Below are 12,693 nucleotides of genomic sequence, written 5' to 3'. Positions count from 1 at the left end.
AAAAAGTAAATTTAAAAAGATTAAAAACCATTTTGAACAAATTTTTCAGAGTTGAAATTTAAGCTGTCTTAAAAATTATGAATTAAAACTTATAAACATTTTTGTAAATATGTACTTATTTTATTTGCTCGCAATTTTTAAAAAGAAACTTATATACTTAATAACTAAATATATTTTTATTTTAAAAGTGTCATTTTAACAGTCAATGTTTAGAGAGCTGGTTAATATTTTTCTGACTTTGTCTAATTCTTTTTGTTAATTCGTTTACTCTTAGGTGCTTAATACGAAAGAGGGGTAATTAGTTAACTTTTGGAAAATACACCCACCCTGAGCGTATTTAGATTCATTAAATTCATTAATTTATTCAACTTTACTTATTGCCAAAGAAATTCAACTACTGGTAAAAATAAAATCTTGGAGTAATAACGCTTTAAAAAATCAAATTTTAACTTACTAATCATAATGAAAACTTTCATTGTAATCAATAAAACTCAAAAAGTATCGAAAACTGAACAACTTGTATTGTTGTTGTTATACATTTTTGAGTTGTTTGTACGCATTTCGACCCCAGAATCCTTAGTTTAGTTTTAATTTATTCAATATATGCGTGACGAAAGCAAAACGGTACCCTATTAAAAAGCAGCCAAACTTGGTTTTTAATAAGACCCGGTTTTACTTAGGCACTACACACTATTTCATTAAAAAAAACTTTATACTAAGAATATTTCTTAAATAGCGTTCAAAGCACGTCAAAAAATAACCGACGTTTATTTGGCACCTCACAATACTTTGCAAAGCGCTGAAATATATGCCTAAGGACAATTTAATTAAACAACAATAACCAATTTTCTTTTGACAAATTTATTAAAAAAAAAACGATGTACAAATTTTATCTTATGAGGATGGTGGATAAGGAACAGGATTTCTTAATTTATAAAAACAACCCTTTGGCATTGAATTATCTCCGACGGGAAGCAAAGTAAGATAAGTAGGCGTATCAGCGCCTTCATCTGGAGTTAACATGTTATCATATTTTCCACCAGTCATATCAGTATTGACGAGACCCGGACAACAAGAATTAACAGTAATGTTTAATTCAGGATTTTTGTCAAACTTCCGTTGCTGGAGTTGTGTTAAAATGGAAACACCAACTTTAGACATTCCATATGCGGTCTTAGGCCATCCATTTTCGACTAATGTGTCACTTTTTGCATGTTCCACAAACAACAAAAGTAAATCTTTAAGTCCTATAAAAAAAAATTTAAAAATATTCACTCACAAAATAATTTCTAATTATTTTCTCTCATAAAAAAAAAAAGATTTCATAACAGAAACAACAGTTAATACATTTAGACAAAATTAAAATTGTTAATTGGAAAACGATTAGAAAAATATTATTTATAAACTTTAGTTTATTTTACATAAAAGTTCTAAATAAAATTTAAACGTTCGCGAACTATCCAAAAGTCAATACAAGTATAAAAGCGCAGGTCACTCAAACCAATAGTTTAGTTCGTGTTATTGATGAATAGCGGGGTCAATGGTACTAAAACTATACTATTGAATGTGATAAGCATTAAAGTTACCCATAACAATATGGGCTGGTGGATAAAGAGAAAGCAAATTTTTGATTTTATCAGATATTGGAAAGAGTACATTCTTAGGAACTAGAGAAGCAATTAAATTAGGAAGATTTATAAATATTTTTTAACTAGTAAGCAACCGGGATTGATATTTGACGGAGGCCAGGGCTGGCTTTGATAAAATATAGCTAGGACCGGGTTTGTGACCAGGGCTGCATAACCATTTATACATCCTAAAGTATGTTTTTTTAATTCAAAATTTATGTTATATTTTGTATATATATGCATATGGCTATTTCCACGATGGAAGAGATAAATTTCGTGTTTAAAAATTTCTTTTTTCAAAAGGTTTTATTTCTTTAATTATAGTTTAAACACCTTAAAATTATTGTTATAATAAATTTTGAGTAGAAAATGTTTGAACCGAGTAGATAAATTTGATGAATGTTAGCAACTGTTTGTTCTTTTTATTATTCGAAAAAGTGAGTAAAATTTGAGCGCGAGTTATTGCAATATTTTAAACAAAACATATACATATTTTTGTTTAGAAAGAATATTTGAGATTACATATATGTCTTGAGTAAAAAAACTTTTACTCTTTAAAAATAATTCAAGTGTTTTTTTGTCACATACACATCTGCAAAAAATACGTTGCGTCACTGAACTAGAAGCTAAAAAAGTTTAATTATCGCAATGAAATTATGCTTTAAGGCGAGGTTTGTTTAGAAATTATATATTTTAATGTAAACTTTTATTTATTACTAAAAAAACAGTTAGTCAAAAAGCATTGTATTAACATATAGTTATAGTTTAAAAGCTGTTGCGTCACTGAACCCATCGACGGGATAATTAGCGTTTTAAAAAATAGCGCGGTAAGGAAGTCAAAATATCATCCAAAAGTTCAGATTTCGTTGTGGGTTTTCAAATTTTTCAAATTCGAATAAATTTTTGCATTTTAGTATTGTGAAGGGCTATTAGTAAATATTAGTAAACTTTTGGATTTATGTTAACATTTTCTTATAAAGTTGTAAATTTTTAAGAAATGGAATCAAAATTAGAAGTAAAAAAAAAACGTTATGCAGAATACCAAGCTATGTTTATGTTATTATGTTTCTCGGAATGCTGATAAAAAGAAAGAAATATCCAGAGTTAGATCTAAGAGATATCGAGAAAAATTGAAAGCCGATCCTAATAAAAAAGCAGCTTATGCTGCTAAAGCAAAATTAAGAGTTTTAAAAAGTCGCGCTTTAAAAAGAAAACTTTTAAATCAATATCAAAGACCAAGCTCATCTTTTAAAAACGTTCAACAAAGAGGAAAAGCATTGAAAAAAGTTTTAAAAGCACTACCAACTTCAAAGGAGAAACAATCTGAAATTCTTTCTAGTCTTTCAAATAGCTCTGCTTGTAAAGATAATTCGGGTCTACCTCCAGCATGTTCAAAGCTGTATGGTCTTTCTGAAAGCGATGTTTTAGCAGTTGTAAACTTTTATAATGAAGATGAAGTTTCCCAAATATCACCAAACAAAAAAGATGTCACTCGAATTCAATTATCTGACGGAAAAGCAAACAATATTCAGATACGTCATTTATATTATACGCTAAAAGAAGCTTTCGAGTTATTCAAGGAAAAGCATCTGCACATAAAAATTGGACTCAGCAAATTTTGCGACCTTCGTCCACGCAATGTAAAATCAGTTACAAAATTTCCGCATAATGTTTGTGTTTGTAGTTTGCATGAAAATATGCGATTTGCCTTAAATGCATTAACAAAATCAATTCAAGTGCCTTCAATCAAAGTTGGATCTGAAATGATAAATAACTTTGTTTGTGAACCGTACACATACGATTGCGCCTATGACAAATGCGTTGCATGCAAAGGTATGAAACAGTTCGATAAACACTTGCAAACTGTTAATACATTTGGTTTCGAAGTATCCTGGGACGAGTGGAGAAAGCCTGAAACTAAAACATATGCAAACATTGAAAAAATTTCAAAAAAGTCTACTGTAACAGAACTCATCCAACACATATCAGCGATGCGTGATAAGTTCGTTAAACACGCATTTGTAAAGAAAAACCAATCAACAATTTTTAATAAACTGAAGGAGGTTTTGATGAGTGTTAATTCTGAAATTGCGGTAATCCAAGTTGACTGGGCTGAAAACGCTAGGTGTTTCTATCAAAATGAGCCACAGGCGGCTCATTTTGGTCAAAATCAAGTTTCTATCATGACCCTAGCAGTCTGGAAAATTGAGTTAAAAACATTTGCCATAGTTTCAGATTCAACTGATCATACTAAGTCTTCCGTTATACCGTACACTGACAAAATCCTTCACTTTATTCCTGATCAAGTCAAAGAAATACACATGTTCAGCGATAATGCCACTTCTCAGTTCAAAAACAAAAGCATTATGGCTGCAATGGTTGTGTTTGAAAAACGTTTTCATAAAAAACTCTTCTGGCATTTCTTTGCAGCGATGCACGGAAAAGGAGTGGTTGACGGAATAGGACCTACTGTTAAGCGAATCGTAGCCCTGAGAGTTAAAACTAGTCAATACGAAATCAGGTCAGCAGCAGATTTTGCGTTAGCATTACAAGATTTGAAAATATCTGTAATTCACATGTCAGAAAACGATACAAGACAACAAAAAAATGAACTTGGATTCAGTTCAATTTTAAGTTATTCAAGAAAAATCAAAGGTATATCAAAATCACATTATTTTTATGTTCAGAATGATAACGTTGTTCCGATGCTATTTTCACCTGAGTATAATTAAAATTTATTACAAAATAACAAAACTTTTTAAAATGATTTTAATTTCGTCTTTTTGTTTCGTCACTAAACGTTGCGTCACTGAACTGATAGTTTTTTTTCTGTAAAATAAAACGATATGAAAACTTTATTGTTTGTGGCTTTTTTTATGACTACCTTATTGCCAAATGAATAAATTACAACAAAAAAAGCTAATAAATCAAGCAAGAATTAAAATTTCAGCTTCATTTAAAAGTATGCTGATAAAAAAACACTTTTTTCAGCGTTGCGTCACTGAACTCATGTTTTAATTTTTGCTATGTAGCAGTGTTATGTTAATACAATTGTGTTTAGTTTATATTATAAAATTTTAATTCAAGATTGATTTAGAGTAATAAAAAATTATTTTTGAGTTATAGAAAAATTTCTATTAAAAAAAATCTCTCCGCATGATGCGTCACTGAACTATGGAATTGGCCATATATAAACATCATGATCATGATCATTATCATGAGGCTTTAGCGTTCCTCTTTTATGCTGTTTCTCTAATCGTAGTCAATGTTCAAACGAGCTATCATTTTTATTACGATAAACCAAAACTCATTCTTACTTGGCTTCTTATTCAACAAGTTGCATCTTTTTACTGTCCCTTTATGCTATAAAAACTTTTTATCTGTCCCTTTATGCTATAAAAACTTTTATTAATACAATTTTTCTCCTTGCATATCAAAAAAACCGTTTAGGTCTTGCCCATCTTCATTTTTTCCTTTTTTATACAACTTACAACTTTTAAAGTCTTCAGTTAACTATTTCCTAGCTTTTTAACCTATCCGCTTTTTTTAAAGTAACTCATAACTTAATAGTGGTCGCTTGCAACTTTGTTAGAGGTAAATTAGAGTTTAAAAATATATAAATATAAGCCAGTATTTAATAAATATTAAATATTAGTATAAAATTATAATATATAAAGTATTATAAATTTTTTTCTAACTCTAGCTATCAACTCCTGGTAAAGCTTATAATTTTGCTGGGGCCAGGTTTGCAAAAAGTCTCATTTTAAGCAATCTAATTAGAGATCAGCAAGACCTTGGTCATACCAAGCTTCTAATATCCAGACCCAAACAGTATAATTTTTTTGAATAAAAACAGGCAAGACACAGATCAGAGAAAATGTCACTAAACATTTTCCAATATTTTTAGTCAGAAAGGTTGTGTAGGCTATCCTTTTGAAACTATATGGTCTGATCTTGTCAACATATTTTAATATCGAAAATGTAAGATACTTGACCAATTTATGTTTTTTTTTTTTAAAGTAGGTGACAGGATTTGTTGACAATTGAGATTGCATAAATCTGATAATCTTAAATTTTGCATAAGCTTTTGATAAGAATCCTCCTCAATGATGGCCTTAAAAGTCAAAAAGTCATAGAGTTCAAGGTAAACTAATTCAGTGGATCTCAGTCTTGGTTAATTAACAGGATTTAACAAGAATTTTTGAATGAAAAAAGTTCTACTTAAATGACAGTTTGCATTTATATTGAATTATCAGTTTATATTAAAAAAATGACAATAATTTAAATAAAAATAATTTAGTAAATAAATCAAGTAAAGAGATTACTAAAAGATATGCAGAAACTTGTTGAATACTGAATAGTCTATTGAATGGCAAATGCAATTTAGTGTTACAAAGCAATGCACATTGAAAAAAAAAACTTTGGTTATGAATGTTTGTGAGAAAGTGCGTATTAAAACTCAATAATATTTTAGCATTATATATTTTGGCTTTGCTAATCAATATTAAACAAAAACTCTACTTTTCTATAAATTTTACATGACCATGTATACCATAATGTGGTATATATAATCATGTAAATATTTATAGAATAGTAGCATTTTAATTTAATATCAATTAACAAAGTCAAAATATATTTTATTATGTAATATTTCCCCAGAGAGACATTATAGTTATTTTCTAACTTTTTTAATTACTTATTTACAAAACTGGCTAATAACAAACTCATTAGCTAAGGTAATATTTAAGGTCAATATATGACGCTTAGAGAGGTTTACATTATTATACATTTCCTTGATATAAATGCCATAATCTGTGTTGCTGACTTTGCTTTTCGTAGCTTGCATTTTGAACACTTCCTTTTCCATTATTTTATCTCTTCTCTTCCAGATACTACCCAATACTTGGTAGACAACTCAACCAGAATATGATTTACACCACAGATGTGCTGTCCTGCATCATGGCATTCTTTTGCAATTACCTTGTTTATGTGGTTATTTCTGGCTAAAGTAATTGACTTTCTTTTATAGAATGGAGAAATTCAGCATTTTTAAGGTTAATGTATGGTAATTATTATTGATAGTTGATTAATTACATACTAATGTTATTAATCACTATTGCATTTTAACAAACTACTTTCATCTATTCGAGGCAATAACTTTATTAAACAGCTAGTTTAGAATACTTCTTTTTTACTTTTTAATTGTCTTCTGCATATGATTTCTTCTGAGCATTTATATTTAATTCCATTTTTGCATCATTATTTCCTCAGTTGAGAGTGTTCCAAATGATCAACATTTTTTATTACAGTTGATTAGGAACCTTTGTAACAAGGCTGAGATTTGTGTTATTCGTGGTTGTAAACGCCATCCATCTGTATTTACTTCAGATTTAATCATCAAAGTATAAGTATCCTTAACTAGTATTATTTTATTCCATAATTTATAATCTAACCTAGTATTATTTTACTTTCAACCCTAACATGACACTCATTAACACTAATCTTGGAAAGCCAACTGAGTTGGTTGATGCGGTAGTGGTGTAGTGGTAAAGCGATCCCCACCACGTCCCTGGTAGTACCGCGCTCAACTTGTTTCTCCGCGCAGCGGCCTTGTTTGTCAAGGTTCGTGTTTCGGAGTTATAGAGTTGAGAGAGGGTTATAACCACTATTAAGTAGCCTCCTCATCTGTAGTGGCTTTATCGGCCTTAAGGAGGTGAATAACAAAAAAAAAAAAAAAAAAAAAAAAAAGTTCAATGCAACGACATAGGTTTTGATAAAACAACAGAACTTGACAATATGCTAATTTCATAACAATTAACTAAGTAACAAACTGTTCCAACAACATTTTGAGAAGTGTTGACCATTATGTGAAAGATTAAAAAAATTTTAATAGTTCCTTAAATAATAATTTCGCTTAAATAACAAAAGGAGACAATAACCTGAGTAGATCAAAGAGTTTTAAGATGTTTTTTAAAAGCAGTCATTTACTTGTCACTGGTTCGGGTGGTAAAATGTAATTAAATGTAAATATATCTTCGGCTGCTTCCCATAATACGCACAATTTTTTACCCGCAGGTAAGTTTTCTATGTTGATATTTATTTTTGCTGCTCTTGATTCTAAAGGAATGTATTCCATCACTTTCTTTGAATTGGAGAACCGCTTTCTTGCAGTCATTCCAGCCTATTTCCACACTTATGTAAATTGGTTATAGAGTTTAACTGCTTTTTCTTCATTTTCAACAGAATCCATACTGTCGTCCATATACGTACACTTATCAACAGTCTCCACAGCAAGTGGAAACTTTTTTTTTATATTTCTCTGCATGTTTTTTTATAAAAAAAACTGTGTTTAAAAATGGCTGGAATTGATGCCAAATACAACTCTTTTAAACTCAAATAACTCAGGCTGTTTAGAAATCTTTATCCACCGAAATCTGTGATACCATTGATCTTTTAGATTCAGTTCAATTTGCAAGTACATTTCTGAACGCAACCAGCAAAGCAACTGCATTTTTCGGAACAGCATAAGAACAACACAGAGATGTCATTGCAGATTTGGTTCTTGATATATCACATTATTCAGCAAAATGCCTTGACATTATGTAACAGTGTCAAAAACGATTCTGACTTTTGTAGTCTCTTTTATGACACTGAAGTTTGGAAGAATCCATTGATTTTTGTAGTCATATGTTTTATATATAACTTTTTTATAAGTAACTCTGATTGTTTATTTGTGAATTTCGACCACCTCAGGTGTTCTTTTAAACGGTTTTTCCATACTTATTTACCAATTTACTTTTATTTCATAGCTGTTTGGTAACAATATTGGATCCTCATTTCAAGGAATGCTTATTTGATATCCCCCTATCACATACCTTATTGAATTTATCTTCAACATTTCTAGCTTGTGTATCTGTTGATGGATGAACATTTTTGTTTTCCCAAAATGTTTTTAGAATTTCATTATTTTTTTTTAACTTTAGAAATGTTTGTGCTCAACATTCTGATGTGGCAATTATAAAAATTTTGTGTACGTTTAAGTACCCTAATGAATTGGACGCTGTCCAAGTCTGCAAAATGGTATAGTTCTTAGGTGACTCCAATATTTTAAAAATTTATCCCAGTACACTACTTGCATGTTACTCGTAACTGTCAGCTGTTAATGTATTTATCTTTTTTTTCAATCTATTGTCAATGCTTTCAAACTGGATTCCAACTGGTATTGTTTAAAAGGTGTCTACTCTACCATACATTAACCTTGATTTCTTTCATCACTTCATGTAATCTAAGTTCTGTAGCTACATTTTTTTGTTGTTGTTAATTCACCTCCCTAAGGCCCAGAAGGCCACTACAGATGAGGAGGCTACTTAATTGTGGTTATAACCCTCTCTCAACTCTATAACTCCGAAACACGAACCTTGACAAACTAAGCCGCTGCGTGGAGAAACAAGTTAAGTGCGGTACTACCAGGGATGTGGTGGGGATTGAACTTAGAACCTCTTGCTTATGAAGCGAGCGCTCTACCACTACCACAAGTAGATTCTGTTATAAGATTCTAAATTCTTGACGGGTCTAATATCGTTGAATTTTTTTCAAAAGAAGCAGAATAATATGCTGATTTTGAAAATAATATTTGTTTTTATTCAAAAATAAAGGAATAAAAAATCATTTTTTTCTTAAGAGTCATTTTTTTCTTAAAAAACCCCCATTTGTAACAAAACAAGGTATATTTAGGTATATTTTTTTGCAAAATTTTTTTATTAAATAAAATTATTATTTAAGAAAAAATGCATCTTTTTCTACTTTTTTTGAGTCCAAGCTTAATATGGTTTAGAAAAAAAAATTCAAAAATTTTAGGACCTGTCAAGAATTTAGAATCCAAAGAGGAAGCTCAAGAGCTCATCAAAATCGGAAAATATTTTTTAAATTTTATTATATAATTTAATAGATATCAATTCGAGTCTTTTTTTTTTCCCCTTAGAAAATTGCTCCACCCTGTATGCATAATGAAAATTTGTAATACATGTATTGAGAAAAATTAATTTTACTTAAAGAAAACATATTTTAAATTTAATTGGTTAGGAAATAACTTTTTAAAATTGTGAGGCAGTCTAGAGATGAGTCATAGAGTTGAGATGATGATCTTTGTTTTGAGCAAAAATTAGACGACAATGAAAATACTCTCTTGCTTTCTATTGAGGTTGGCTGTATGCAAGTTAAGGCATCAAGTAGCTTTTTTAAATTGTTTGTAATATTTCCTGTATTCTCATACATTTGAACTTTTTTGAGGTCTTTGTTAGAATCTTTAGGTTTATATGTTGCATTTATTGCAGCTATTGTCAATCTGCCTTTAATATTTGTAAATATTAAGCAATTATTTTCTTTAGAGGATTCACTTTCAATTCCAATATTGACATCTTCACAGAATAATCTAATAAATGTCACTTGCATAACGAATAATTGGATTTTGAAGATGAAGGTAACTCAGGAGTAGCAGTTGAATGTAAATTGTGCGTTTGGAGGTATATAATCAAAGTCACAAGATCTTGATTTCTTCACTTTAACGCGAAAAGACAGAGCTAGTAACGTCTCCTCTGAAATTGCATCATTGTTGTTACGTAGGGAATCAAACAAAAAATTTAAAATAGCATCAGCTGTTAGCAAATTTGCATCACGTTTACCTAATGCTTCATCAGCTATTTTGATTGGTTGAAGGGTGTTGGAAACATTTTTTAAAACTGATACATAAATATCGTTAAATAGCTCTAGGGAGTTCAACTCATTTAATGCTTTTTTTACTGCGCCCATCACTTTTAAAAATCTTTTAACCATTGTCACAATGCTATTCCATCTGGTCCACCAATCTAGCAGTAATTGAGTTCAATTCCATGCTCTACTTTTACTTAGTCTTGTAAAATGGAATTTCTTTTAGATGAATGTTTAAAAAACTTAACTATTTTTTCTGATCATTTGTAAAGCTGCATTTATATCTTCTCTTTCACATATTTGCGGCTCAAAGTTGTTTACATTGTTGTTTTCAGATTCGTTAGAATTATTTACTCTTTTCGATATCTGATCAAATCAAAAAAGGCTTTCTCTGTATCCACCAGCCAATATTGTTATACTTTAATGTTTATCACATTGAATGGTATAGTTTTAGTACCATTAACCCCGGTGGCACTAAAGCTCAACATTATTGTCTTTTTAAATATCTTATTCAGATATTTAACTTAGTGATTTCTTTTCCAAACACTCTACTCCTTGATTTGGGTCTAGTCTCTGACCCAATCTTGTAACCAGTTTCTCTTTATTCTCCTTTGGATGGTTCAGGTAAGGTCTCACTATATCTCATTGATTAGGATTGTTTGGAAAATAAATCACTAAGTTAAATATCTGAATAAGATATTCAAAAAGACAAAAATGTTGAGCTTTAGTGCCACCGGAGTCAATTATTTTTTCTGTATCAGATTCACTCTATCATTGCATATTTACTACTACCTTACGGTTGATAAGGACTACTATTATGAGTTTTTTTCATGATGGTCTCGGACTGATTTTTCAATGCTTATAATTGCGCCTCCTACCGTCCTGTTGATTCAGACAGGCATGGAATCTCATCACTTTTTAAGTGATAAGATTCCATGCCTGTCAACAATGATTTGTTAAGTCTAAATATGATATAATATAATAATTTACATTATATTTTTGAACTTTAAAGCTTTAGGTTTAATGCAATAAATGTTTATAACAGTTTATACCATACATTACAAAACAGAGTTTTTCTTTTTTTATTATAATCAACAACAAATTAGGAATTAAAAAAAAAAGTTTACCATTTATAGTGAGATCACTGTTTTTGAATTGTTGCTTGCGACCATCAGATAACTTGTTAAAAGCATATTCACTAACCATGCTGGATACGTGAACTACTCTAGCATTTGGTTTTAATATAGGAAAGAGAGCATCGCAAACTTGAACTGTACCAAAAAAGTTTGCATTAATAGTAACTTCTGCTTGCTCTGAAAATGGTGCATTGCTAGCTTCCTTATAAGCAATGGCTGCATTGTTAACTAACACATCAAGACCACCGTGCTTGGAAAGTAAATGATCACGGAGAGAATTAATGCTATTTTGATCTGTGATATCAAGCTGATGATATTCAGCATGCAGGTTTAAAGCAGCTAATTCTTCTTCAGCTTTAAGTCCAAGTTCTATATTTCTTGATGTTAAGTACACAATTTTTTCTTCTTTATCCTGTAAAAGTAGTTTTACTATTGATTTTCCTATTCCTTTGTTTGATCCAGTAACTACAAAAACACGCGGTGACATCTTTTAGTGCCTTATAGTAAATAAAAAAAGATCTAATTTCTATCTTCCTTATAATCTTATATAGATCTAACTTCCTTATAAGTGTCGATACGCACGATACCGTGCGAATAAAGACAATAACGTTGTTCACGTGACCGTAGTGCAAATAACGTTTTTGCCGTGTATTAGGGGGTCACCATTAAGGACGTCATTTAGAATTTAAATACTAATCAGAAATAGAAGTTTATTGGCTTCCTTCCGTGGAGGTTTTTATTCAACATAAGGCGCTAAAATACTCTAAAAATCTCTGCAAGAGTTCCAACATTCTCCTACTTCTTGCCATTAGTAGGGAGTTGAGGCAACTTTTATAGCGAATGTAAACATTTTTTATTTCAAATGCATTGAATTCCTTAATATATTTCATTTCCAAAAAGGTTTCAACCACTTCTGTAGTTTATTTAGTTCCTAAGATATACGTGTTTTAATATTTTCAACTGTTAGAAAAAATTATATTTATAAATTGTGCAAATAATTTTAATTTACGATTTAATTTCTAACAAAATTTTATTATTTTGTTAGTCAACGCGAAAAGTTATTACGCAAAAGAAAAAAATTGTAAAAAAGTTTTTTTTTCATTGCCAAAAATTTAACGAGATGCTTTAAGAAATTATTTCTTAAAAAGTCTATGACCTATAACTTAAATTTTTAAATGGTTTAATTTAACAAAACTTTGACAAGAGATATTAATTTAAATTTA

The 12,693-nt window shown here is 29.9% G+C and overlaps 1 protein-coding gene across 1 annotated transcript; it reads right to left on the bottom strand.

Annotated features, from left to right (window-relative positions):
* Positions 1-845: 845 nt before the first annotated feature.
* LOC100200320 (carbonyl reductase [NADPH] 1) lies at positions 846-12,072 on the bottom strand. The gene is made up of 2 exons (XM_065814499.1): positions 11,462-12,072; positions 846-1,247 (listed from the first exon to the last, which is right to left on the bottom strand). Exons 1-2 carry the CDS (start codon positions 11,955-11,957, stop codon positions 895-897), a joined length of 849 nt encoding a protein of 282 aa, XP_065670571.1. The 5' UTR covers positions 11,958-12,072; the 3' UTR covers positions 846-894.
* Between the last annotated feature and the right edge of the window lie 621 nt (positions 12,073-12,693).

The sequence above is a fragment of the Hydra vulgaris genome, chromosome 12 (assembly GCF_038396675.1).
Source record: "Hydra vulgaris chromosome 12, alternate assembly HydraT2T_AEP".
Classification (NCBI taxonomy): domain Eukaryota; kingdom Metazoa; phylum Cnidaria; class Hydrozoa; order Anthoathecata; family Hydridae; genus Hydra; species Hydra vulgaris.
The sequence above is the reverse complement of the archived record's forward strand: the minus strand, read 5'-3'. Positions and strand labels throughout refer to the sequence as shown.

Coding starts and splice junctions, on each gene's coding strand:
- LOC100200320 (XM_065814499.1), bottom strand. CDS start 11,957: ATGTCACCGCGTGTTTTTGTAGTTACTGGATCAAACAAAGGAATAGGA. Junction 1,248..11,461: donor CAGTGATCTCACTATAAATG/GTAAACTTTTTT, acceptor TTTTTTTTATAG/GACTTAAAGATTTACTTTTG.